At 40.3% G+C, this 27,984-nt stretch overlaps 1 protein-coding gene and 1 long non-coding RNA gene across 2 annotated transcripts; one reads left to right on the top strand and one right to left on the bottom strand.

Annotated features, from left to right (window-relative positions):
- Nucleotides 1–26: 26 nt before the first annotated feature.
- On the bottom strand, nt 27–21,661 carry zgc:165507 (uncharacterized protein LOC561188 homolog). Its single transcript, XM_041030054.1, has 5 exons — nt 21,474–21,661; nt 12,943–13,188; nt 6,644–6,787; nt 5,233–6,036; nt 27–4,758 (listed from the first exon to the last, which is right to left on the bottom strand). Exons 2-5 carry the CDS (start codon nt 13,157–13,159, stop codon nt 4,478–4,480), a joined length of 1,446 nt encoding a protein of 481 aa, XP_040885988.1. The 5' UTR covers nt 13,160–13,188; nt 21,474–21,661; the 3' UTR covers nt 27–4,477.
- On the top strand, nt 20,147–25,607 carry LOC121176087. Its single transcript, XR_005892887.1, has 2 exons — nt 20,147–20,280; nt 25,296–25,607. It is a non-coding gene; the product is annotated as an uncharacterized LOC121176087 (long non-coding RNA).
- The last annotated feature ends 2,377 nt before the right edge of the window (nt 25,608–27,984 follow it).

Below are 27,984 nucleotides of genomic sequence, written 5' to 3'. Positions count from 1 at the left end.
AACACATAATTCAAAGTCAAAACGAGCTGATTCATTTCTCTGGTGGCAAAACACCTCACTTTTTCCACTGAGTTCACAAAAACTGCTTGTTTTTTTTTTTTTTTTTTCTTTTTGGCTCTTAATGATTAACTCAACCAATCAGATGATGTCTCCCTCATAACTGAAACTGCACAAATCTGCTGTCATTTCTCAGCTAAACACTGTCAGAAGCTCAGAGTGTTAGCTGTTAAGTGCTTTCCAAGACGACTCTAAAAAACAGAAGTGGTGGCACGTGGCCACATTTCTTCTTGACATTTACAAGTACCCTTCACCAAACTGAGTGACATCTCTTCCAGTCTCTTTCAGGCCTTTACAAAGCCTTTTACATTCTGCGTATTGATTCTACACATCATGAAAACAACAACAAAAAACCCCTATCACATATTAATTAATAAAAACAATTTTCAACCCCTGAACATTTCCTTTTTAAATAACAGTTGTGTGTGTTTACAGAAATAATAATATTAAATTAATTCATCTATTTTAATTTAACCTCTGACAAATCTGGTCTTGAAATAAAACTCTTTCTAAATACAGGTATGCAAGTAAAAAGGAAAGAAACACCGAATAAATGTGATGCTAAGCAACAGAATCAATAAGGCTATTGGTGCATGTCAGATCCACTCCTAATTATCTCTATTTGGATTCAAATACTATAACACATTTCCTTTTGTTCTTAGAATGAGCATTTTTAACCAAATTACATACAAATGTATTGCTTACATTTGGACAATTAGCTTCATGGTTTTGCGGTACAATGTATAATAAGGAGAATACCACAACATTTCAAGTATGCATTATTTATCATGTCATTCTGTGACACCAATGATTGGGACCTCTAAAGCAGCAGCTTCACAAGACAGAATAAACAGTATTTTGTGTCACAGATCATGTTCTTGATTCTATCTCATTGTGTTAATTACCTCAGGACCTCTTACATTAATCCTGTGGCCCCTTTTTGGGGTCCTGACCACCAGGTTGGGAACTGCTGCCTTGAACCATTACAGATGCTGCAGTTTTTGCTGTATGCTTCCATGACCACTGCTGTTATTCCTGCTCCATCTACACAAGGAATAATTAGCTCATTTTACTCAGGTCTTAGTTCTGATTAAAGAGGAAACACATTGCTGAAATTCAGTGGTATTCCCCTTACTTTCATCAAACCATTACAGGGTTGCTCTACTAGTATACTTTAACATTTAAATACCAAGAAAGTATATTTATAATGACAATATCACCAGCAAAAATGAAAAAAAAAAAAAAAAAAAAAAGAACAGATGCATTTACATTATCAACAGAAACCTTGTATGCGCTTGACAAAGAATAATATATGAAAACCAGTGCTCCTTTTGAAAGGGGAGCTTGGCTTTACCTTTTGGTCTAGGTGGTCTGAAACCAGCAGGGGGCAGCGTTATTAGGTAGAAAGTGATTGTACAACAGTCTGTTTCCCTCGTGATGTACAGTGAGCATAGTGAATGAAAGTAGTCCCTCTTTCCACTGATTAAGTGCAAACAGGATAAGTCAACATTCATAAAGTATCAATGTTATTCATTAGCCAAAGCTATAAGAAAGGTACAGACATGGTAATATATATGATAATACTAATATCGGCATGAAATGCTGGTGAACAAGGTAAATTGTGGGAGATTGAGTCTGAGAAACTAAATGAACAGACTGAGTCAGTGTCTAACAAGAGGTAACCTCAACACACAAGGCCCAATAAAGCCATAACAACCTGGGTTTGTTTATCTGGTGTTGGGGCTGCTTCAAACCAGACTGGCTCCTCACCATATGGAAATATAAGCGAGACCAAGTCCAGGTCCAAAAGCAAGCCCGATATCAAGAGCTTCATAAAACTGGAACAGAACAGTGTGCAAATCTTTCAAAAATGATCTTATTTACAGTAAATATCAGAGCAGTTTTTCTCAACAGTGCTGATCCACTGATACCCTCAGAATTCATCCAGACAAACAACAGCAGTTGTTTGATCTCCTTTCACCATAAACCATAGAGGATTTCCTCTGTGGCTTGGTGTTTGGTTGTAATTAGTCTTGGGTAAAGATGGTACATTGTTGAGAGCCACTGCTACACAGCTGGACATCTATTTTCATGAGTCTGAATTCACATTCAACTATTCAAAGCAGGAAAAACAATAAGGTTTTTTCTTTTTTTCTCTTTTTTTGTTCATGATTGCATTGAAAAACTACATTTGTTATTAAAATGTGTTTGGCTTTGTTTGGACATCTGAGGCAGGACACCATTTGGTCAGATTTTAGCTTCAGGTTTTCGAGACAAAAACTGATCAACAGCACAGCAGGGTGACCTTTACAAAAATCAACACGTGGAATGAATAGAATATCCAACAACACTGACATTTATAGCAACAGACAGTTAAATTGTCACACGATATGTTTACCCAGTACATGTGAGTGAGTGCACACGATACGGCTGTACATACAGGTAGACTTGATTAGCATTCATTAATTAGCAGTGTTAGTAGTTTTCCTTCAGCCAGTTTTAACACACTGGTTGCTTGAATGAGTTAATGGAGAGACTGGACAGAACAGAATGAGCTCATTGCTTTAACATTTCAGTACAGACACGTTAGGACACAAGTGGAACAGTTTACACTGATAAGAGAAAAAAGGTGAGTCATATTTAACACAAAGGTGTATCAGCTTCATATAATACTCTCAAGTATTCACTGTACAACTGTACTTCATTAATTACATCACATTTAAGGCAATGTATCATAGGATGGACTGTTAATCTGACCACAAGAAATACGTTTCCCTGTATATCTGCATTTAAATATGAGAGAGTATATTGCTCATGGGCTACATGTGTAGAAAATACACTATAATGTAGATGGGTTTTGGTCATTTATACCTTATTAAGGCCCACAGAGGAAATTACATTCAACCATAATTAAATTTATTGAATTGCAGCAGTTTTATAAAGACGTTTGGGGTGAAGTATGGCCATTTCTCTTTTAGTGCAGCATAACTGTATATGAGTGCAATATGGAGCGCAAGACAACTTACAGGGAGCAATTTACGACTTGATCGAAAGTATTAAAGTAGGACATTCGTTTTACTACACAGCATTACAGTGCTCGGGTGGGCAGCATAATACGTGGGCACCAGCGTCACCAGCTGTGAACACATCTGTTCTCTTCTTATGGAAGTTGGAATTTCAGGACGCGCAGTTGCCATATGCAACACAGTGCAATTAGGTCTTTGCGTTCTTGCTCTCTTGATATCCCCACATGGATCAACCATTTCCAGTGCACTGAGATTGCTAAAGCTGTATTCACAGCGCAAGCAACGCAATCAACAAATCATGAGGAGCTTTTGCTTCCTACAGAGCTGAGCAACAAGGGAAACTCAGCCAAACTTCATGGCTAGATCACGGCTCATATTTTGTTCCCTATTGATATGATTTCAGGAGCATTAGCCTAAATTAGCTGTTGATTTGTCAAAAATGCAACACATACACTATGTTGCTTGTGGTGTGAACGCAAAATCTGGGACCAGTGTTGTTCAAAACTTCCCCAAGTATGGACACTTTCTGTTGTAGGAAAAAAACCAGTGACCTTTCAGTCACAGAAAGGTCTTTCTAAACACCACGAAACCTTTCATTGTGTCTGCTTCTTAATTGAACCTTTCTTCGTTTACCAAGACTTCAGTGTGTTCTGAAGAGATCTCACTTTGAACATGGGAATTCAGTTTGCTGGTGCTGTTGGAACACTGGCAACAAGCTAATGCTGCATTCAAGTCATATCGGAAGACATGAGGGAGGGAAAACAGAATGACGCTTGTTGCTACAGCTTGGAATATTTTAACTTGTTGGGACAGAGGGAGATTACTAAAGATCAACCATTAACAACCTGCAGCAGATAATACTTTATTTTTTAAGCAGAGCTGATTGTCTGACTGTGACTAGTTTCCCAATTATCTGTGGATTTGTTGCTCTGCTTACTCTCAGCTGACACAATTTTGTTGAGTTACTACAAAAACGATAATCCCATGTCCTTGTCTGTAACTGCAACTAGGTATCTGCCATGAAGGTAACTGTCCCTCAGCTGCAGTCTTGTATTTACAGTAAATCCGATATGAGGTGAACGTGGCAAATAAGAAAATACAGTTAGTACTACACTGCTTTCCACAAACATTTTCTGACTTTTAGGCTCTTCACATGCATATAGTATCTTACACTTTTCTCTCAGGTTACTATTCCTGTTATAGACACAGCTGACGCTCTTTGACAAACAGATCCTAAAAAGCTGCTTTGGCAGTAAGTTTTAGAGAAGTGCAGCGGACCCCGAAAAGCCTGGTGGTACACCCACAGGCACCTCTCGGCTTGGAGCTCAGTTTAATTGTAGTCGAAGGTGTTGCAAGTTGAGCTGGAGGTGAAGCTGTTGGCAGAGCAGAAGGCTCTAGATGTTGGTTTCCCGCTGCATAGGTTCCTCATCTTTCTTATCTTTGTTGACCAGGTCCTCAGTGGCCTGGACTTCCCCATCAGCCTCCTTCTCATGCTGAACTTGGTCCGGATCTTCTGTCTCAGTTCGTTTGTACATTTCCGCATGTTTGCGCTCACGCTCCAAGAGTCTGTAGTTAATGAAGTTTCCAATGAAGAGCCAAATACTGGCCAGAATCACGACAGCTCCACAGCAAAAATACATGTACTTGTAATTTTTTGTGACATCGACCAGTTTCCCTGTAAGACAACACACAGTTTTAAATCTGCACCAAGTATTTTCAAGCAGAAGCTGAAATATATTTTACAAAAAAGCATGTCTGTTAATTCTTGCCCATTATTATTATATGAGCAAAGGCATGGTCAAATCTGCATTTAAAAATCAGTGGCAAGATCTATTCAGTTCAGCGGATTCACCACAATCAGTTCACTGACCTGACGGTATAGATACAATTCTTGAATAAACTGTGTGAACAAATTGTCCCATTAGCAACCTAGCTAATTTATTGTTCCATTAGCAAGTAAGCTTTTGTGACTGATGAGCGATAGCATGTCCTCAGCTGGTGTTAGCAGTTAGCTCAGCTACAGTACAGCTACAGTCATTATTCAGCTCGCTACCGCAAATACTTACTATCAAGTAAAAACACAGAGTTCAGACAATTCAGATAATACATGTAAGTAAATAAAATTTACTCTCAGACAGACAGATCGTACCTGCTAGTGGTGGACCAATGAGGACTGGGCAGCACTCAACAATGGTGGTGAGTCCCACAGCACTGGAAAACCTCTGAGCCCCAACAAGGTCCATCAGTGTTTCAAACAGCACTGAGCTGACCATTCCAAAGGCAAAGCCGAAGAACACAGAGTACACCACCAGACCGGTGTAGCTTTCCACCAGCGGGCAGAGGATGTGGCACACCCCGTTGTACAACACAGCAAAGCTGAAGAAGTACTGGATCTTAGGCCGAACCCAGCGCGAGTTGGCCAGCAGCCCCATGGATGGCCTCGCAAACATGTCGACAAAAGCCAGGATTGAAAGCAGGAAGGCAGCTGAGTACTCATCCACACCCATGTCCTTCGCGTAGGCCGCAAGGAAGACAATAGGTGCAAAGAAGCCAAGGAACATGATGACATTACCTGACAGGTAGATGAGGAAGCCACGATGTTTGAAAAGCGTTAAATCTAGGTACCTATTGACTATTTGCCAGGCAGTTTGCTTCTCTTTCGTTGTAGTGGCGATGGCAGCCAACTCTTCATCCTTCTTGACCTTGCTGGGTGGTGGTCCCAGAGGCCTCATGAGGGAACCAGCCACACAGCAGTTCAGCAACAGGCCGCCCAGGATGAGGAAGCTGCCTCTCCAGCCAAAACGGTTGAAGAGGTACTGGTTGAGAGGAGCCAGTGTGCTGAGGAACACCGGACTGCCTGCCATCGCCAGCCCGTTAGCAATGGGACGCTTCTTATAGAAGTACTTGCCTATCATAGTCAGGGCTGGCTGAAGGTTGAAGGCTAGTCCAAGTCCTATGAGGAAAGATGGCAGAGGTGAATGAGGCTTGTAACAGTCATGCTACATCTGTTAATGTAATTACATGGTGCATAAACATCACATCACACCACAAAAGCTCCATTAAGCAATAATTTTTGTATTATTATAGAATTAAATAACTTCCTGTAATGTGAAATCACCAAGAACTGCACACAGTATGGGCCATTAAAGAGCCTTGGGGACACAGTTATAGGTTTGCCTTATACTCGTGGGTATCAATTACTAGATGATAAATTCACGATTTAAATACACTATGGACTGATACTGTTGTACTGTATATGCAGGAGACAGAAATATGCCTGAAAGCCCAAATGGCAAAAATTTTAGCTTTGATCAGGGGACCAGATAATTTTAGCAGAGGTAGAGTGTTGTTTGCCCACCCCCACTATGAGTAAGTTATAAGTTGGCCCACAAAATCAAAAAATACAGCATAATAAAAGCAAAAACCAAAACAGGCTAGAATAAACAAATTAAAAGCTCGTCCTGCTGAGACGGTTTTGTTTTTAACCTGCTGTTTAGGAGTAGAAGCTAATCAAATTAACTGAAAATGGACTTAAGTGGGTTTAGATGATTTAGGCTTACCACCGATAACTCCGATGCAGAGGTAAAGCTGCAACACGTTGGTGCAGAAGGAAGCTAAGATCATGCCGGTGGAACAAAGGCAGCCCCCCATCATGACGATGGGCCTGCAGCCATACCTGTTAACGAGTATGCTGCTGATGGGACCTGGAACAAAAGGAAAACAGAAGATCAACCCACACATGTTGCATGTTTACACTACAGGATCACTGAAAGTGACTGCATAATGATTTAATCTGGTTAGTGCTGCACGCCAGCGGGAGCCTAGCTTCTATTAATAGCAGCAACTGGGGTGTTTACATTTTTAACACACAGCACTCCCATTATCTTGTGTCAAATCAATTTAAGAGAACTCATGACACTGTAATAAATTAGAAAAGACAAGCATATAAGAACATCATGTGTTCACCATGTGTTTTTTAGCATACAGTACAGTGTATGTATTATGGTGTGACAAGCTATCTTTTTAATTCTCCACTCTGTTTTCAGCAACGTGCAACCTGCATCGCAACACATTTCGCTCAGAAGTCCAAAAAAGCAAATGACAAAGCACTTTCCTTTTCCTGAAATGTGCACAGTGACTCATAAGAATCACCTGGTGTAAGCATGTGAGGTTTATATTGAGAAAACTGCAAAGCTGTGTCAGAGATGTTTCTGCCAATCTCGTTGGCACTGAAAGCTGGCAGTAAAAGACTTACCTTAGGTTAATTAGGCTGTAACCAAATCCCCACTTCAACCGTATTATCTAAATGACTTAATTAGAAGTGAAAACAGGGGTCAACCTTAATATTATTATCCACAGCCTTGCAGTTTCTTTTATTATGCAACGGTAAATCAACTTGTATAGCATTTTTCTCTACACTACATGCCATTCGCCCACACATTCACTCACTCACTCACACACACACACACACACACACACACACACACACACACACACACACACACACACACACACACACACACACACACACACACACAGATGTTACAACCAACAGGGGCAATTTGGGGTTCACTTTACATATCTTGCCCAAAGACATACGGACCTCCTCCAATTACTGGACAATCCGCTCTACCTCCTGAGCCACAGCCGCCTCTACGCTACGAAATGTGTGCCATGAATTGTAATGGATATTAGGTATTCATTTGTTCGCCTTCATTTTTAACTACAAAAAAATTGGTCCATAACCATGAAATCCCACATGGCACAAAAGGTAAGAACACAACACGGATATATTATCTTATAATAACACAAAAGTTGAAGGCTGGAAAACCAACTTAAAGATGCTAAATCGCACACAGAGTCAGATGATAATTCTTTGTGATTTTGTCACCTTTCACTTCACATATAGTCACTTTATCCCCTGTTAGTATAGAAATATTGATTAATGCAAGTGGCAGGGATAACAATAAGCATTTGTTGTGATTAAAATGACAATGCTGAGGCAAGTTTACTCTGTACTAAGGACCCAATTCAAAAAATGTTTTGAATGTTTACATTATGACTTGGTTCACTGAATGATAAAGTAAAAGAGTGAACTCTGCATTTTTATTGCTTTTTATTACTTTATATTCTATTGTTTACATTTTTCCACTTATGGTATGTGAGAACATTTGATCAGTTTCATAAATCTTGGTATATAACATCCATATAGCATCCTGTGGAGAAGCTGGCTGCTTTGAACTTTTTAGGAATCTATGCATCTTATAATTGACATTGACATCTCTTTGCTGAATTTTAAGTACAGGAGGTGTAACTCGAATAAGGAGAGAGAAAAGTAATGAAAGATGTATTTTTTTTTTTCAAATAATGCTCTCATTACCAGCCAGAGGATGTATCATATTTCTGCCCGGCCCTGTGCAATTTAAAAAGCCACTACAGGCAAGGAGTCATCTGACTTAATTTGCTCTGCTTGAATCTTTTTCCGACCTTGAGGAAAGTTCCCCTCATTTGCATCCACAGCAGTGATCAGTATTCTCAGGGGCTCGATGGGACCCGAATCGGTCGAGATGAGGAGGCCCCTGAGCCTCCACATTACCTCCCTTGAAAAAGGCTTATCATCTCCTGGCCAGACGCAGCGTGGACTTCATTACACAGTGGACAAAACCCCAAACTAAATATAACCACCTAGATCCCAAAAGGGAATGACACATATAGAAATGTGTCTAACAGTTTTTTTTCCACAACCCTTTAATGTCAGCTGCAGCGTAGAGGCTGGTACAGCTCATGATGTGAGGATGCCGACCATCCATCACACTTCAAACAGAGTCAAGAAATGGAAGACAACAACTTTTAAAAGCCGTTCTACTGCAAGAAGAGATGGGCATGGTATTCTGAAGTGACTGTGTCTGGCTGCTGACCCATTACACAGATATTCACAGGCACATAATGGAGGGCAAACCAGCCTAAACCAATTTGATTTAATTAGATTAAAAAAAATATCCATACTTTTGGGTTAACAGAGGCTTTGAGGTAAAGTTTATAGCTGTGTAGCAGTAGGCAGCAACAAACTGGATGATGTTAACATGCTGGACTCATGATTAAAGACGCAGGCCTGTGACAGGAAGGCTGACAGTTTGATCTCTTTGGCTGACAAGATAAACCTGGGTGGGGAAAGACAGCACCACCACCGCTGCTCTCATGAAGCTGCTCAGAGGCCAGCAGATAAGACTGTGGTTGGGCTGGGCGGCTTCCAGATGTGAACATGTGTGACTTAGTTCACGAGAGCAAGGTATCCCTGAAAAAACAGAGCACTGCTCTCAGATCTCAACATCCCCATATAAAAAAAATAGATAATAATAATAAAAAAAGAACATGTAAAAGCAGAGAACAACCTTTACCTTGCTAACTTTGGATTCATCTCATGTTGTATGAAAGGTAAGAATAAAAAAGAAAAAAGATTTATGACACAGCTGACTGAAACGGCTTTAACTAAAACAAAAAGGTCATACATCTGATCGCAGTCTAGATGCAAATAAGACAGCTGTAGTCCAGAGGGTGGTGGTGGTGATGCAAATGATAGTAACTGCCAAAAGAAAAAAAAGTAACTGTGCACTCTGGCAGTTTACTTACAGCATTTTGTCAAAACACACAGATGAATTGTATTTATGAATCACACACACACACACAGATCAGTCAGTGGTTGAACTGATCAAAGGTCAGATTAACAAAATAAAAATAAAAAAGCTTTTGAAATCTGATTGCTATCCTATCCAGCTTTCTGGATTATCCACTGTGACAGGCACACTAAAAGACAGCAGAGGCAAAGTACTCAGTCAGTTTTATATGCAGCGGATCCAGGGAACCTTAAGGTTCTGCTGTGCTGGTGTTATTTATTCTGACATAATCGTCCAAAAGGGAAAAGAAAAGGTTTCTATATTTTTTTTTCTCATTTACCTCGTGACAAACCACTTAACTTAAAGTGGTTTATTTACCATCCTGTCATCTACCTGTTTTTATGACTGACAGTGAATGTAACATGAGTGCGCACTGTTTCCATGCTCCCTCATCCAAGGTCAGCTTTCTCTTTCTCTCTCTCTGGATTAGTGACACTAATTTAACATGCAGCCAGCAGCTTAAACACGTCATCACACAGCGACGCTCACTGTGGGAGGATAAGAGACAGTTGCTCTGCAGCTATCTGATGTAATGGTATGAAGGATTACACTGTAGAGCTGAGACCTGCCCAACCCTGTTTTGTTTTTCCTCTGAAAAATAGTGATCCTGAATTAGTGCAGTCATTTCCTCCATGTAGAGTTTACAACTTTGAACCACACCTCCTTCTCCTTAACTCAGAAACTTATACCTCAGCCACAGAAAAAGGGGACTTTCCCCTTCCCTTCTCTCATAATAGTTATAGTGCATTTTAATACTTAATAAAGAAATGTACTTCTCATGGATTTAAAACAGTTTTCCTTTCCTTTATTCCTAAAAAAAAAAAGATGTTTGTAGACAAACATGCTTATCAGTTGATTTGCATTGCCGGTGGATCAACTGACTATGTAAATCTTCAGAGAGAATAAGGTCGTTATAACTTGCTATTGTGCTACATACAAACTTGAGCAGCTGTGAGCAAACAGTTTCTTGAGACAGAGCTGTGGGATTCGTTCTCTGTGAATGTCTGTACAAAATTTCCTGATTAACCATTCCTGGATATTTAAGTGTGGACCAAAGCGGTGCACCAATATTACCACCCCTGGAGTCGTGCTGCCAGCATGGCTGAAAATAGATCAAACAGGAAAAAAGGAGGCCAACATATACATTTATGAGGCTTTAACAAGCACAGACTTTGTACTTTTACTAGTTGATGAATCACCACAATGATTATTGATTGTTCCATGTCAATGTGATTGCTTAGTCGACTGACAGAAAACACTGTTGTGTCTTCTACAGAAGATTTAAATTTTTGTGTATCCATTGTATTAAACTTCCTGTCGTTTGTTGACCTTGTGTCTGTTGTTGACCTTGTGCACCCTCGACTGGATTATTATTTTTCTGGATGTCTGAAGCTGTTGTTCATTATCCGGCGGCTTCACAGTAATGACAGAGCTGTGTGAAACATCAACACACACACACAAACACACTACACACACACATACACAGGCGTAGAAGTGTGGAATTAGAAAGGTGTTCAACATTCAAACAGTGATTGCTTCATCAGCGTAAGAGACAGAACAAGAGAGCAGGTGTTTAATGAATAGCTGATGAGGGCGATCAATATGAATTATTGAGCAAAGAACCGTTCGCTTAGTAACTGCACATATTGACACTGTCACCACATGTTAATGACAAACAGTCACTGTAAAGCTTGAAGATGTTTCCATAAATTCAACAACAGAGAGAACAATTAATTGATTAATAAAAAAAAAAAAAGATAGTATTGGATAAATTTCAAAATTAAATTTACAACAAAGAGGAAATTCGGAGTTTCAGAATGTGGTAAATTAACTTTATTTACCAGCAACTGAAGCTGTAATCCCAATTATATCTGAAGGATATTGCCCACAATTCAAAACATAATTCTAATTCTTTAAAATATGATTCAGTATTTTACATAACCCTGTTCTCTTTGTATTAAAATCTATTTATAGTTAGTTATAAGAAGATTGGATGAATGAGGCATTTACTAAATTCTTCAGCGTTCCTGGTGGAAACTCGAACATACAAAAGAGGAAATGAGCTTTCCAGGCCTGCTGATGACCAGTGCAGATGGTGACAACAGCAGTAGATAGAGTGACAGGAGGATTACAGTGTGGACAGATGGCAGCCGTGGCACTGCCAAGCAGAAGGTTGCAGGGCAGAAGCCGAAGTGGGGAATACAGCAGGTGACTGGAGCAATATGGTGGAGAATATGACAAGCTGAAAACACACTCTGACCCTTCAAAAAGCTTCTTTATTCAAGAAAGAATTAAGCGCCAGCTGTAGCTTTGTGTCAGTATTTCATTTGATAAAAGATTTGTCTTTTTATTTTTAATGTGGAGAAAATTCAGCTTCAGTCTCTTTTTGAAAAATACAATGAACAAATTTATGTGGTTCCCACACTGTATTTTAATTATAGAAACCAATACCAGCTTCTGGTTTATCTAGTACATTATCAACATCTACATTAAACGCCTGTTGCTGACAGACAAATGAACTGTAATTTGTTACTGTAGCTTGGGCAGATCATGGTGGTTTTCTGGTTGTCTGGGGACTCGGCATGTGATACTCTGCCAGCATCCTGTGACGCAGCAGTTTCAAATCTAGGTCGTGATCTAATGACACAACCTACTTCCATCTCTATCCTGTTACTGTCCACTCCATCGTAAGGCAGAAAAAAACCTACTCAGAACAAAGCACCATCTAATCCTTAGCAACAACAACAACAACATTTATATTGAAGAGATTCTACGTACAGCATTGTGATTTGGAGGGTCATAGTTAAGGTTGTGGAACTGGATTCAAACTCGTCAGCTTTACTAGGGTGGGCAATGTCATAGTTGTTATTATAATAGATGAAACTCCATGGAATACAAACTTAACAGCACGATGGGTCCTCCCAAATGCTGAATGTTGTTATGGGACAGACAGCTTCAATTGCTAATGGCGAGAAGCTAATGCTGCATTGGCTTGTTGAAAAAGGGGAAGGGCCGTGTATCAATGTTCATACCCAGTTATGATTATACAGTTTGGTGTGATCTGGTCAGAACAGAAGTTGACAGTGCATCTCCTAGCTTTGCTAGCTCTCTATTGCCAGTCATCAGAATTCATATTTCGGTTTTATGTTAAAGTTAGCTAAAGGTAAAAGGAAGCGATGACTCACCTGCAGCATACATGACCGCAAGCATGATGGAGGAGATCCATGCGATCTGACTGTAGGAGGCATCGAAGATGACCTGGATGTCTTTGAAGAAGACTGTGATGGCCTTGGGGAAGGCGTATGAGAAGCCTATGGAGATGAAAGATCCGAGCACCACAGCCCACCCCCAACCGCCGTCTGGTGGGGGCACGGCGGTGGGACCTGTGGCTGGGGGCGCCATCGCTGGCCCACCTTAACACTGGCTATTCACTGTAATGACAGAGATAAAAAAAAAAGATAGAGAGGACATTAAAACTCACAACGATTAAAACTTAGCAGTGGTTACTGTGCCTTTATCCTCCCTGCGTTTTATTTCTTACATAATGTATGACTTCATTTTGTCCTGTGATTGATTATCGATTAGTCAGATCTAGGCAGATGCTTTCCCCCTTTTCTCCCCCAAGTCTTTGGGGACGTAAGGTTGGAAATAAATTAACCTGAACCAGAGCAGTTGCTAACAGGAAACTGTCACAGATAATTACTCGCAAATTAAAAATAAATCCATTACCAGCTGCAGCTCATATTGACAGTATACAGGTGACTGTGAGATTACAAAGGAGGTCAAAAGCATTGTCCTGTATGTGGCATTTACATGAACAACTGCCAGCAGTAATGTGATACAAGAGGGAGAAGGACATAGCAGAGGTCTGTATCCTGGAGAGGACATGTGCAAACACACGCCCTCCCAGACACACACACACACACAGTAGTAATCAGACATTCCAGAGGACATTCACTCTACCTGAGAGACCAGCCCTGACCCGCCCAGTATTCACCTTGAGCCCACCCCCACTCCCCAGCCCTCAAGCAGTAATGGAAACAGGGCGGAGGCTTTCAACTGATAGAAACATAGTGGCAGTTTAAGATCAGGTGATGTTGTGTACAAAGCAAACACGCCCTAATTACATGCGCCAATTGCCAACGGTCACACGTCACTCTGTTGATTCCTTACAAGCTAACTGACGTGGAGTAAACCACGCACACACACACGCTCACACCTATTCACAGACTCAACATAGAGCAAAAAGGGCAGCTGTTATGTTTTAGCTCTGTCTAACCTCATTAGCTTCACCTCTCTAAATCAGTCAGGAACAATTTACAGCTGTATAATTAGCTTATGATGCATACTGAGATGATGGCAGCCAGCTTGGTTTCACATAAATTAACGGCCTGTGGAAGAATCAACATGTTTCCTCATGTTTGCACTGCAGCACCACAAGTGAGCAATTATTTGAGATTAACAAAGCTTTGTGGTGGTTCACTGAATATTGCTGTGAAATACTTGACACCAGTGACTGCAACTACTTGGAGAAGTGAGACAAGTTAAAGGGGCACTCCGCTAATTTTAACCATCAAGGTCAGTTTACTTCTTATGATTATACTACTCAGTTTTTAAAAATAGTACAATATATAGTATACTTCTGAGGCTCCAGAGGGAGCATTCCAATTTCCCTGTCAGTACAACCCACTGATAACATCTACCCTATGGCAGTGTAATGGTCATAGACTACTTTCAGGCACCATCCCCTGTGGATAGTGCCTCACCCATCTGCCATTCATCTGCTCCAACACGTCTCTGATGGGTTTAAAAACGAGGAAGAAAGCGCTTCAGTCCGACAGGTGCTCTTTAGTGAGCCAGGTAAAAGTAAAAGAAAAAAAAAATAATAATAATAATTTCACCTGAAGACTGACCTTTCTTTTGCTTTTTCCCACAGTTGACTGCATTAGTCAATAACTAAAAAAGACTAAATAAAAATTGTGGAATCTTGTTTATTATAAATCTGATCAGTTCTTACAGCCTTGTCTATAAAGTTGTCCCACCAACATAACCAACAATACCCCAAACACTGATACACCCTGTGCTTTACCTCCCAGGCAAACATCCTTATTGATTGTTAAAGGTTTTAGTCACCAACTCATAATAGCCACTATATTTCCAGTGGAATGAAATCTGGTGTAAAAACAAAGTTTCTGCTTGCTGACCCATAAGAACCAGCACCAGGGATTTTGTTGCCTGATTTATGAACATCCCAGCCCTAAAGGGCAGCGGACACTTCCGTCTTCAGAGTGTCTGTAAAGGACCCATGAACATAAGGCACTAACATCAATAAATAATGTCACCTCTTTCATTTTTGCCAGTCTCACCAGATCAAGTTGTGATGCTGCAGAGACTCACACATACTCTAAGTGTCGACAGGAAGCCATTAGTGGGATGACTCACTGCTGCGCCAAAGAACACATTTGCCAGGTTTTTAAAAACATACATAAATTTGTCACTTTTATAGGGGTGGAGGAAACATGGAAAATGAGTTAGTGCAAATTTAAATGAATAAATTACCTAAATAAATAATAAACTTACTTAATAAATAATAAACTCACAAAGCCATCAGAGTATCTCAACACCATATGTTTTTTTACATTTTGTGTCTCTTATTTTTTAATTTTACCCAAACTTTATAGGTACTGTAGCACTGGAACATATTGGTAATTATGCCCAGTTTTAATTGGGTGGATGACTGAACACTAACAAAACATGTCTAACTAAAGGCTAAATCCCGCCTGGTGAATGTGTGTCACCCTTGCATCGCCCCTTTAATCAAAGTGAGAGATTATTCCTTTTTCCCAAAGTTCCATACAGTGGGTCTAATCCACGCTAATCAGATTACAGGCTGTCCACAGCAGCACTCACTGTAGATTCTGGTTTTGATTGATTGAACGTGACGACAATATACAAAGGATCCTCAGAACTAATAAGCAGCTTAAGTTGATGGACTGGAATATGAAGCCTCCAAACGAAGATTGACCATAAAAGAGCAGCTATGGGGTGGGAAAAAGGGAAGCGGCCAGACGAGCTTGACGAATTTGGTTTATGATCAACCATATAAGTACATAAGAACTCGAGCAAAGCAAAGTCACCTCTCAGTTGCTGCAATGTCAACACTTCCCTCAAAGACTTACATCCTCATCACATGCCATCTCTGCTGTGTCCTTCACCTGACACCACTAACCACGCGGCTAACAGGGGGAGTGACTGACAGGCTTCATTCACAGTCGGCAAGTTTCTGAAAACACTGGTGAGAATTAAGTCAACTGAACTCTGAAGACACCAAGGTGCCTGAAAATATTTACCACCTGTGCTTTGTTTTGTTGCAGGCCACGCCCACAGGAAACATCTCCTTATAATGTAAAAGACAGTTTTGGTTATGCAGCAGAACATGATTGTTAAGGTGTCTGGTAATAATTAAACTTTATTGATCACTGTAACTGCTGCTCCAGTGTAGAGCTGCACAGCCTCAATCACCACTGCAACAAAAACTGACAGCCTTCAGGGGTAATCCTTTGTCAGGCCTGATGGACAGCAGCAGCTTCAGTATAGGTCACTGGCAACTGGAAGTTCCGGTTTCACTTAGCCCTCTATTTCAGTCTGGACCACAGTGGTGGACTGAATGAAATGACACCAGCATCCATTAGAGGAAAGGATTACTGCCACTGATTAAATCTGATAAATTAATGTTAAAAATGTTAAAAACAATGACCAAAATCCACAATTAACCCACAACGCACAGCCTAAAGTCCTAAAATGCCTGAATAACAAGGTGTTTACTAAATAAAGCACAGCAGAGAATCCTCACATTTCAGAAGCTGGGAAAACATTTGCAGGTTACAAAAACGAAAACACATGAACCATGGAGACACACGCACACGGACACTTGTCCTTGTGTGTTGCTGGGCTGGGCACACGGTTTGTTTTGGTCCAGTGTCCTCTGCATGTACTTGGAATGACCAGTTGCCTTCACCTTGGTGAGCCTATCCAAACAACAGAGCACAGTGAGTGTAGCAGCAAGGAGACGGAGGGTGGACAAGAACCAGAATAGTGCTTCTATAATCAAGTCATCCAACAAGCAAAAGCTCATCAGACTGGGTTACACAGCACTGGACTACAAGAGAACAACTCCAGTGTGTGTGTGTATGTGTCCTCCAAGGACATTACTTAGTATTTTGGCAGAAAGCCTAAAAGACTGCAATCTTTGTAGCATGGACAGACACGGGATCTCAGGTTTAATTCTCAACAAGGGCCAAGCTGAGACCCCAGTGTTGTATTTCAGACGAGTTTCAATGAAGGAGGCACAGATGAGTGTGGCTATCAAGGTGAGAGGCTAGAGGCAAAAACAACACATACAAGTTTGGATTTGTGGTTTGCTGTTCGGAGCCGTCTTGCCAGTTCACCAAACCACAAAATAACAGATTGGTTAAATGGGGAAGCCTGAAGGAGGAACAAACAACCACTGAAGGACAACACACACTAGCAGCATATGAGATGTGTCAAAACACCAAAGTCTATTGTTTTCCTTGTTAGGCCCACACACTAGTGGTGTCAACTCACAAAGATGCACATTACCTCTTCAGGATAAGCTATCTTAAATAACTTATTTCCCAGCATCAAATCTCTAGCCAAGCAGCAGTTATATCACATTTTCTTCTTGAATTGGCCCAATTCAGCCACTGTCCTATGTCATGTGTTATACGCAATGTGGCCTATTGAACAAAACTGATGTCTTTCAACCTGCATTGATTGACTTTCTGTGGCCAGGTGAGAGTAGCGCAACAAGCTCTAAACACAACACTGTGTGCGTTTTGAAGCCCTGCAGGATTTGAACCATAATGACAAACAACAAGTTAGGGGACAAGTCAGAGTTTGGGAACAGGAGAAGATAGATTCCTCTAATAGCAGCGTAAGATTTACAAAATGCATCCTTGAAAATACAGAATGTGCCTCTGGAATTTAATGTTCTGTCAGAACATGAACAGCAGAAATATTCAACAGTTTCAGTTAAATGTCATTCAGATAAACTGGTGCTGCAAGCCCTGTCAGACTCTGCAAAAAGAAACTTGACCTCTACAGTCAGCGGCTGCCACCCCTCCCCTCCACCAGCTCCTCAACCCCCACCCCACCCTACTCTCATGAGACTTAAGGTTATGGCAACGCAAGATTAGCTCTAAGGTAACCTCCGAGTAACACTACTCACTTTGTTTTCGGAATAGTTCATCATTAACCAAATCAGCAACTCTTAAAAGTGTTGACTAAACCACACATTTCATTTTTGTTATCAACATGACATCTAATCTTACTGAGGTGATCCCGTTAACACGCTTGTCCTTGGTCTTGAGAGCAGACAGAAAGAAACTACACAGAAACAATGGCTCACTCTCAAAGTCGCTTTCTGTTTTAAAAGGCCACCAGGCAGGGGGTCGTCCCATAAAACACACCAAGACCATAATACGCTTTCTACTCAACTGTCAGCCTGGGTACTTTGAAGTACATGAGCCAGGAATTCCTGGGAATAAGCCTTGATTAAAAAAAACCTCAAAGTGGTCCAATAAATTTCCATCAACACACCACTGAGCACTAAGACTGGATGGAAAACCTCTCACAATAATTCTCCTAACCCGCAACACTGTAGTCCCAGGATTATTTGTGTTTGTTAGGATTGTTACAGGATGAAATGAAAGGATCAATCAACCTGTCACTCACACTCAACTATACCTGTCCTGTGGACACAATAGTGTGCTGGAAAATGCACCTGCTTCACTTTTCCATGTGGGCTGCCAACATTCATATTTAACACCCAATCCCAAAGCTCCACACCTCCGAACACACCATGAAGGCCAGAGGAACGGATTCTTCTTGCACCTTTGTGGAGCATTTTGACCCTATAGCTTTCATGACTTAAGGCAAAAGCATGGATATTTGCTGACATCAGAAATTAAATATTCATCCAGCAAGTAGGCACACATCCAGCTGCAGCCAGGTTACAAAATCAGTACATGCAGCACAAAATGAGTGACATCTGACTTTAATTTTTAAAATTAAAGATAGCAAATGATGCTCATTTAGCTTGACAAATTTATGAATGCTCTTATGCACCTTCACAACAATAAATTAACGAATTAATGTAATTCTAAAGTTTATTCTGAAATGGAAGTGAGTGTCAGTTGCGCTCAGCGTCAGTATTTCACTATTTTATCTATTAACCTTGTTAGACATGAGGTCAAATTTCAATGAAAATTCAACAGACACAGGGCGACGTTCTTCCAGAGCAAAGAGAGCTTTTACAGAGTTTATAATACAGCCTTTATGGGTGCACTGAAGTTATCCAACCATCTCAAGCATGGACTCATTTATTATGGTAATTAAAATAAGGAATAAAACCTTGAACAACTAATTTGGATGTTTAGTTTCTTATAGTTTGCATATCATTAAGAGTTTAATTGTAATGTGTTCTCAATGTGGAGTACAATGCCTTGTTTTGTATCAGGTGGTGTTGCCTGCACACAACAAGCTTGTGTCCACAACAAACTTCCCTGATGCAATCAGGAAAGAGGTCCTAGTGTTGAAATCTGATCCAAACCTAAAAAACGCCCTCACATATATTCATATCCACAAGCTAAACTGGACCACAGCCATATCTGTCAACTGTCACTGTCATACATGTATATCTGAGTGCAACTTTTACAACAAAGTTTTATTAAAACAAAATGTTGATGTTCCTGCCCACATTTTGAATGATGTATTTGCATTTAAGGGAAACACACAGTGCAGACAATGGTGACCACATAAAGTTTAGGTGACCTGCAGCATAAAACTACATGCAAAACAACATTTTTTAAAAAACAAGACCAAAACAAAACAGAAAACAATGCAGACCATCTCACCTTTCAGCCAAAGTGCAGGTACTGAAAGACTGGAGGGCAGGAGGAGTCACCTTAACTGACTGACAACAGTTGTCCAAACCAAACTGTTTACCAGATTACTGTGACTGAAGTTAGATAATAATGTAAAATTTTGAACTTTTGGACATACTTAGAGCAAAGGAAACTGTCATTTTCACTTTGACAGAGGGCTGATACACACTGTTTTTATCCTACAAACAAAATACTTGGACATTCTGGGAAATATGCTAATTTGTTTTGCAGATAAGAAGATCGAACACACATAACCACTATCAGAAGCCAATTATCTGATCTCCAGGAAGTGACTGCATTTGGCCAAGATATTCTGCCTGGCACATCCCCATAAACCCTCCAGGCTATATACCACTGTGTCATTTTTACACTCCAGTTTGTTTACAGATTAAACAAAGCAGATATAACATGTTAAATTTGTGAGCTGTAGAAGTACTAGCAGGTGGACTGTTACCTTTGGACTGAGCCAGGCTCTTTGCTTCCCAGTTTCCCTTCTCATGCTAAGCTAAGCTAAGCTAATCTAAATGGCTGCTGGGGTTAGCTTCCAATTTCTCACAGGTATGTGAATGGTATATCAACTTTTGAGAAAAGAAGTAATACAATGGATCTGTTGCTAATTAAAAGTTGATCTCATAAATAAAACAAACCCTGACTCATTTTAAAACACTCAGGGGTTTAGCTGATACAGCTTTACTTGGTCTGGTATGACCACTAGCTTAAAGAGTTAGCTAATGCTAGCAAACTTTGGGTAGTTAGTGCTGTTTAACGGCCATTACTGAGTCAGTCCTCGGATTTTATTACTCTTCTCTACGGCTTAAACTGTTTTAGTATTTACTATCATCGTGTAATTGTTACTTTTGATCACAGTGGCCGCTGTTCGATATAAATTACACAGACTTGCTTTAATGATTGTGATGCTCTGCCAATGCAAACCAGTTTCTTGGCAGGTCAACAGAAACTCATGGTTTATTTCACTTTCAATTTAAACATCTGAAGCCTGGTTACAGGTCTATCTGGTGTGTAACTATTCAGCCGAAATGAAGAAAATAAAGTGTAGTGTTACACTTTCCAGAGCAAACCAGCACAATGTGACATGTGAAGTTATTTTTACAGCTCACCAGCTCCAGCTCATCCTCAGGTTGTGCCAAACCTGCTTAGGCAAACAAAAAAAAAACGCATCACATCCTTAGTTAACAATAAACACACTGTGGTGATGAGAAACTCACTGTCGTTATGAGAAAACCTTTCAAATTTGGACCTCCATTGGGAAAACTGGCGCTGAAACAAGTGATGCAACAGCAGAGTGATTCCTCAGCACTGCAGCCTAATCATATGATCCTGCTGATGTAAGGATAGGGACCGGATGAAGCCAGTCTTAATGCCCGGGGCCTACACGGGGCTAACTCGGACGCTCAGAGCTGGAGTAGCTTTTAAACACTTTTATATTTTTATCCAACTGATTTTTTCCCCCCTCCAGGAATTGACCGCATGGCAGCGAGGGCAGGCATTTCCACCTCTCTCCGAATGCTCCTGAACGCATCATGAAATTAATTCAAACATCCTAACATGATGGACAGTCACACGGACCGGAGCCTCGCTCCTCACATTCCCCTCATTTATCGCTGCTCATGCTCCATCTCTGCGCGGCGTCCCCGAAACACGCCGAACGCTCGGTTTAATCCCCCCTCTCCCTCCCTCTGTCCACCAGCCGCGGCGGCTAAGCGATAAACAGACATTAAACGTTACTTTACCTTTTTTGAGAGGGGTGGATGGAGGTGTGTGTGTGTGTACGCGTCCCGTGCAGTCGCTGTTGGGCTCGGTGACCTTGGAGCAGAGAGATGCCCGTGTCTGCCGGTGTGGTGGACGGCTCTGTGTTTAAATTTCTCTGAGTGAGCCGCTCCCTGACGTGGAGCTGCTCTGGGCTGCAGAGGGAGGCGCTCCCTGCCGCCGTTTCTATTTTAGACTGGAGCAGCTCCGGAGGATTGACCCAGTCCTTCAGTTACTCGTTACTCGTTACATTTCCTGTTTCTTCACCGTGCTCATGGGTACTGTAGTGTTTCTACTCTTTAATGTGCCCCATGAACACTGGTGTAACTAACGATTATTTTCATTCTCGTTTATTCGTTTGGTCTTTAAATTGTCATAAATGGTCATAAATGGTAAAAAAAAAAAAAAAAAAGCAATTTTGCAGAACACAAAAATATGTAATATATTAATACACAAAACAAAGGTAACAAATCTATTCATATTTAAGAAGCTGGAATTATCATTTTTAATTTTCATTCTGAACTGTAAATGTAAAGAATGAGAAATGAAAGGAATCCCTGTATTATACTATTCTGAATACTTATAATAATAATAATAATAATATCAAAAAGAGGAGGAAGATTATGTTTAGCTTTAAGCGCTGAGAGTGTGTAAAGAGAGTGAAAGATGAAAGCAGTTTAAATGTAAGTGTAGGTGTGATATATGGAAACAGTTGTCAGTTAAAATAATTCAGGAGCAGAAATAAAACACTTAAATTGAATTGTCAATTTAAGTGTCAGCACTGAGGGAAGCAGAGGCACCAGCTGAAGTGAAAGCATTGAAATGTCAGTTGGCATTTAAATAGTAAGAGATGAGAGCTTTGTGATCTGTGACATTGGGCTGCACAAATACACTGACTTGAAAGCGGTTGAAATGTGTGTTGAAGAGGAGGAGGTGAAAAAATTGAAATCTTAGTCTCAAGAGTTGCAGACTGATTTTCTGTAGATCAGCTTGCTTCTACAGAAAGACTATATCTGATAGTTCTGGATTCAGATGTAGTCCTTCTCCTAAATGTTCTTTGCACGCACAAAGCTGCTGGCATCACCAGCACTGAACTCAATCTGGTTCATTTGAGCTCAATCCGTGGGATTAATTTGAAAGAGGCACAGTGAAACCCCTGCATATGGTGACAGTGACTCGCCAGATGTAAAGAAGAAATGACTGCACCAGTGGGAGTTAAATGAAATTAACCAACATAATTGTCCAAAGTTAGTCTTGAATTTGTGTGTATTAGCAGTCCATGAAGGATTTATCTTCAGGGAACTATTATCAACATGATTAAACTCATAATCTGTCAGTCAGAGGTCACCTGAAGCGAGGAGTTTTGAAAAGCTGCTCACAGTATCCTCTGTCACTCTTTGCTCCAGCATTGATTCTGGTTTTTCCAGAGTGACTCGCTCATGTTAATGATAACAATACCAATTCATTTTCAGGTGGATTTGCAAGATAATCTCCCAAAGTCCGTGTGACGTTTCTTCAATTCCCTGTGTGAGACATTGTCAGTCTAATACTTTAGTCTACTGTATGTGTAAGCCGGGATCAAGAACAAAAACTGACAAGGGGCAGAAAAAAAATCCTACATAATCTGTTGCCTCTTACTTTGCTAAATTTTTAAAGTGGGTTTGTTTTGGTTCAGTTGCTTCCAGTAAGAATTATTCCACTTTCTGCAACTTTAGCACAGACGTGTCTGCACTCTGTTTCTGTGGCGTTTCTCAGCCAGTTGAGGACTAATGAATAAAAAATGCTGAATTCAGCAAACTGTCTGTTGTGATTGAACAGCATCTGTCTCTCTTTTTACCCATGGTGCTTTGTGTTTTGGGGGTCTTTTTTGAGTACCTCTCTGTGCTGATACTTGGTGAATTGCATCATTTTGACATGGACTATTGAACCAAGCTAAAGGAGCAAACTGCAGTGCTCTGAGCTCAGAAAATGCTGGCTGTTGGCTTACCCTGGAGGTTCATTAAATTTTTATTCCTAAATTGCATCAACGGTGAAGTTGCTGAATATAACTTTAGGGTGATGCTCTCTCTTCTTACTTACTGTCAGGATTATTGGACATTACATGTTGATGAAGCCTACCTGAAACATGAGTACAGAGTCGGAGAGTCAGAGAAGATTTACCTGTTCCAGGACATTTATTCTCCAATCAAAGGTGTATTTTTTTTTTTTTTTTTGAAAATCTTTTGTGGGTAACACGACAGCTGTCAGAGCTGGTGTGAAAGATGACTTTAAGACCCTCACAGTCTGAAAATACATCAAGTAGAGATGACTTTGAGTATTAAGATCAGCATTAACAATTCAAACCTTGCCAAACATGGCAGATCTTTCAGTGGTCTGTTTTTCTTCCAGTGATAAAGTGAAAAATACTGACAATGGGATTTCATCTGATGAAACATAAACAACACTTCATTTGTTTCCCCCTGATAATGGGGGTTTCCAAACAGGCTGGAAACCCCTTCAGGGGCATCTGAGTTCAGTCAAGACCTCAGTGTCAAATGCTGATCCAAATGTTGTTTCAGGGGCTTTTTTCACAACCAGAAGAATGAAATATCTATGAGAAACACATTTCATCTGGGCATAAATGATTAAACAGCTCTTTTTGCCAATGTGCCTGCAGTTTTGCCAGAGATCACTTGGCCCTTTTTAGAGCATTGAAAACTCCTGTAGCTGATGAAAACTGCTCATTGTCATTCAATCCGATACAAGCTCCACCTTTGTCACAGTATTCATAAATCTGAATAACGAGTTGTTATATTATTTACCTGTTCTTTACCTCTGGAGATGTCATCATAAAGTACCTGTATGTGTTTTTATTCATATATTTTATGCTTACTAGGTCCCTATGAAGTCCCAAAACTTAGTTGAAACCAAAATAAATACGATGATAAATGATAGTTAGCCAAATAATTAAAACAGAGTGTAACAAGACAAATAAACTTTAATACATTTCCTTTAATCTCCAGTCATTTGGTAGTGAGAGAAAAGCCTTTTTTTCTCTTTGCTAACTAAGAAAACTTTATTAAAACTTTATTTCTGACTGAATTTCAGTATGTATAAATGTGGAGATGTTTTTAATAAGATATATAAAAGTACATGTGGGAATTTGAAAACAGAGGGCAAGTCCTTAAAGGCCTGGTGTATTTTAATAGTTTAGGTTTACACTTGAAAACATAATAATCCGTTTCATACCAGGGCTCTGTCTTCAGTACATACAAGCTCTTCAGTATCATACAGTCACTGCAGGACTACCCAGCTCTGCATTCCAGTTGGTACTTTCACCTCAGTGAAACCATGTGCTGTAGTCTGCGAGAATTCACATGATCCTCACCGTTTGAAACTGTAAACAAGCTCAGATTGTGGAAATATGGCGCTCCCAAAATCCAAACAGAAACTTCAGACAAGCTCACACTGCGGAGGTAGAGTTGAGGCTCGCAGGGGAAGCCAAGAGAAATATGTTTTTTGTCTCACAACAGCTGAACATGATTCATGACACTGTTTTTTTTTTTTTTTTGTAAGTGTAATCTAAATATTTCTTTTGCTTTAAGAACGTTTGTGTTTGTCACGCAATTTCTCTGTCTCTTCTTACAGAGATCATCAGAAAAATTGATGGATATTATTAAAACTGCTAAATAAAGATCAGTTACATATTTTCTCACTGAATGCTTTGATTTGACGCTGTCGCCTGTTGTGTAGCATCTTTAGAGAACATCTGTTGTGTTTCTAATTAAAGCTCTTTATTTCTCTGGTTTTGAATATCCAAACTTTAGCAGCTGTTTGGTCGAGCTTTACCACCTACGGACAATCCAGTCTACAACAACGTGTCAGACCATGGCAGACTGGGAAGCAACCAGTGGACATGATATATCCCACCAGCAGAGGGCGAAGTGGTGAATTGCTCCACAAGGTCAACAAGGCTGTAGGTGTCCTAATCTGACTTGGAGGAATGAGGGATTTCATCAGGTCCATTTCCCAATGACGGCAGGAGTCTTCCTCTTTGAGTCTCATCAGCCTTCATCTTTCTCATCCATTCTGCTTGAATATATATCATTAAATTAGAGCATTTCTATTTATTCATCATGTCTCTGCTTCCCAAGTGGTGTTTTGTTTTTATTTTGTTTTTTTTTTCATCTGGAGTACTTGTATTTTTAAGTTTACCCAGTGGGTTTTTGAAGAGAGATTAATCCAACCAAGAAGTATGGGATCCTTCCCTGAAGATAAAACCCTGAATATCAGATGTGGGTTGAGCTCCAAGGGTTTCATAGTTATACAGTAAGTTAAAAAGAGACTGAGGGAACTGTAAAATCACTGCCGGTTCTCAGTTATCAGCAATCAAGGTGCAACAAAGACAAACATAATGAGATTGGCCAATGCAATGGCTTATCATACCTCATTTATTGATTAGGTTACATGGATTGTGTAAAAGTGGCTAAAAGCAAAAAAAAAATCAAGACCGAGTCTACAATACATGATGTATATATATATATCATAGAAACACACTGTGAGGATGGCAGAGCATCGCATTCAACACAAGGTGACAGTGTAAGACCCACAGCAGAGACATTTCCTACTGCAAACTGGGAACCTAAATGTTCAGAGGCCATTAATATTTGTACATAACATTTTGAGTGCATCCTGTGTGGAACATTAGGCGGATTTTTTTTTTTTTTTACAAATCCCTGTCATGTGGATGAGCTTGTTCAAACACACACAGAATTTTAAATTCCAGTCGAAATCCAAACTTTTTCAAGGATGCCAGATATGTGATGCTATTAGCTATCTTGATTTTTTTGTGCAATGTTATGTTGAGTCCATTAAACACATTTGTTGTGGATTACAACAAAAGTATAAATTGCTAAAAATATAAATACGAAAACAGAGTTTACTCACAGGTCATGGTGAAACCCACTGTTCCTCACATTTTCACCACAGTCTGCAGGAATTTTACTCATTTTTAGGGCAACTCCCTCTTTCTATAGTGACATAAATCCATATTAAAACAAGGCAATAAAGACAGAGAATGATGAGCACAAATGAAGTCCACTCAATGTGATGCACAGGAAATTGATTCCTCTACACTATCTTGACCCCTAGAGGTCACTATATACCAGAAATCTCCTTCACACAAAGGAGAGGAGAAGCACTGTGCTCTCACATCATCACATCACCTCTCACATCATCATTTCTCCTCCCCGCTGGGTGATGTTTGCGTTTACAGCCTGTGCTCCTGATTTAAAGCTGCATTTAAACCACGCGGGGCTGCATGACTGATGAGACCACCGAAGGAAGATTCTCTGTCCACACCTTGATGTTTACCTTTCCTGTCAGCTTGTTTCCACAAAGGCAACTGAGGACCCCAACTGTTTGGGTCAGACAGGCTCTGCAGCCGGAGGGAGTGCTTCATTCTCACCTCAATACGTCCCTCAGGGGTGGCAGCAGGGTGAAGCGGTAAGGAGACATCCAACAGCTGTATCCAAAGACATCTCCCACCTGCTGCACCATCCTGCCTTTCACATTCCTAAACAATTTTAACAAGTCGTTCAGCCTAGACCTTAAATCATCATTTCCTTAACCTTAGGGTTACAGTTCCCCTCAGATGAGAAGATCCACACCATTTTCCTGTGAGAACAGTAAATATGAAGCTACCACTAGTAGTTGGTTAGCTTAGCTCAGCATAAAGACTATAAACACAGGGAAACAGCTAGCCTGGTCCTGTTCAAAGGTAACAAAAACTGCCTACCAGCACCTCTACAACTCATTAATTTACACAATCCATCTCTTTCATACAAAAACGTAAATGAAAAAAAATGACACGTTGTGGTTTTTACTCTGGGATATTATGTGCTGAACCATTTCTTGACTGGACGCAGCCAATTACCAGAGTCTCCGCTGGATGCCTGATCACCTCATGGTGACACCAGAAAGTCACTGTAAAACAGGCAGTGTGAACAAGTCAGCAAGTTTGTGCAGCCTTTGGAGTTTAGAGCCAAATGCATTGCTTCATTTTGGTTGCACTCCCTCCATTTTGCACAGTAAACATATTCCATTTGACTTTGCTTGGTATATTCTGCCAGGTTTTAAGTGTTCAGACATATACGTACTGCAGAAACAAACTTTGGCAGCATACATGGACAATTTGAAGAGCTGTATCTGCTTGATGCAAGAGTATACATAGACTGTATGAAAGTGAGTCTATAACATCATGTGATGGGCCCTGTAGAAGCATTTCCTTTTTTCCATTGTGTTCCTTGCTTTTATTTTCATAGTTATCAGCAAAATTGAATCTCTGAGAAAAAAACACATCATGGCAGTAGTTTTCTTTCTCCTAGGTGGTTTGCCAGGTATCTCCCCCCTTTCCGGAAACAAAAAGCTCCAGCCGGGCCTTAATGCCATGCATCGTCAGTCACCAAACAATAGGTCGGATGGAGCAATAAGCAGGATGGAGAAACAGAGGAGGAG

The sequence above is a fragment of the Toxotes jaculatrix genome, chromosome 22 (assembly GCF_017976425.1).
Source record: "Toxotes jaculatrix isolate fToxJac2 chromosome 22, fToxJac2.pri, whole genome shotgun sequence".
NCBI lineage: Eukaryota > Metazoa > Chordata > Actinopteri > Toxotidae > Toxotes > Toxotes jaculatrix.
This window is presented reverse-complemented; position numbering and strand designations above follow the sequence as displayed.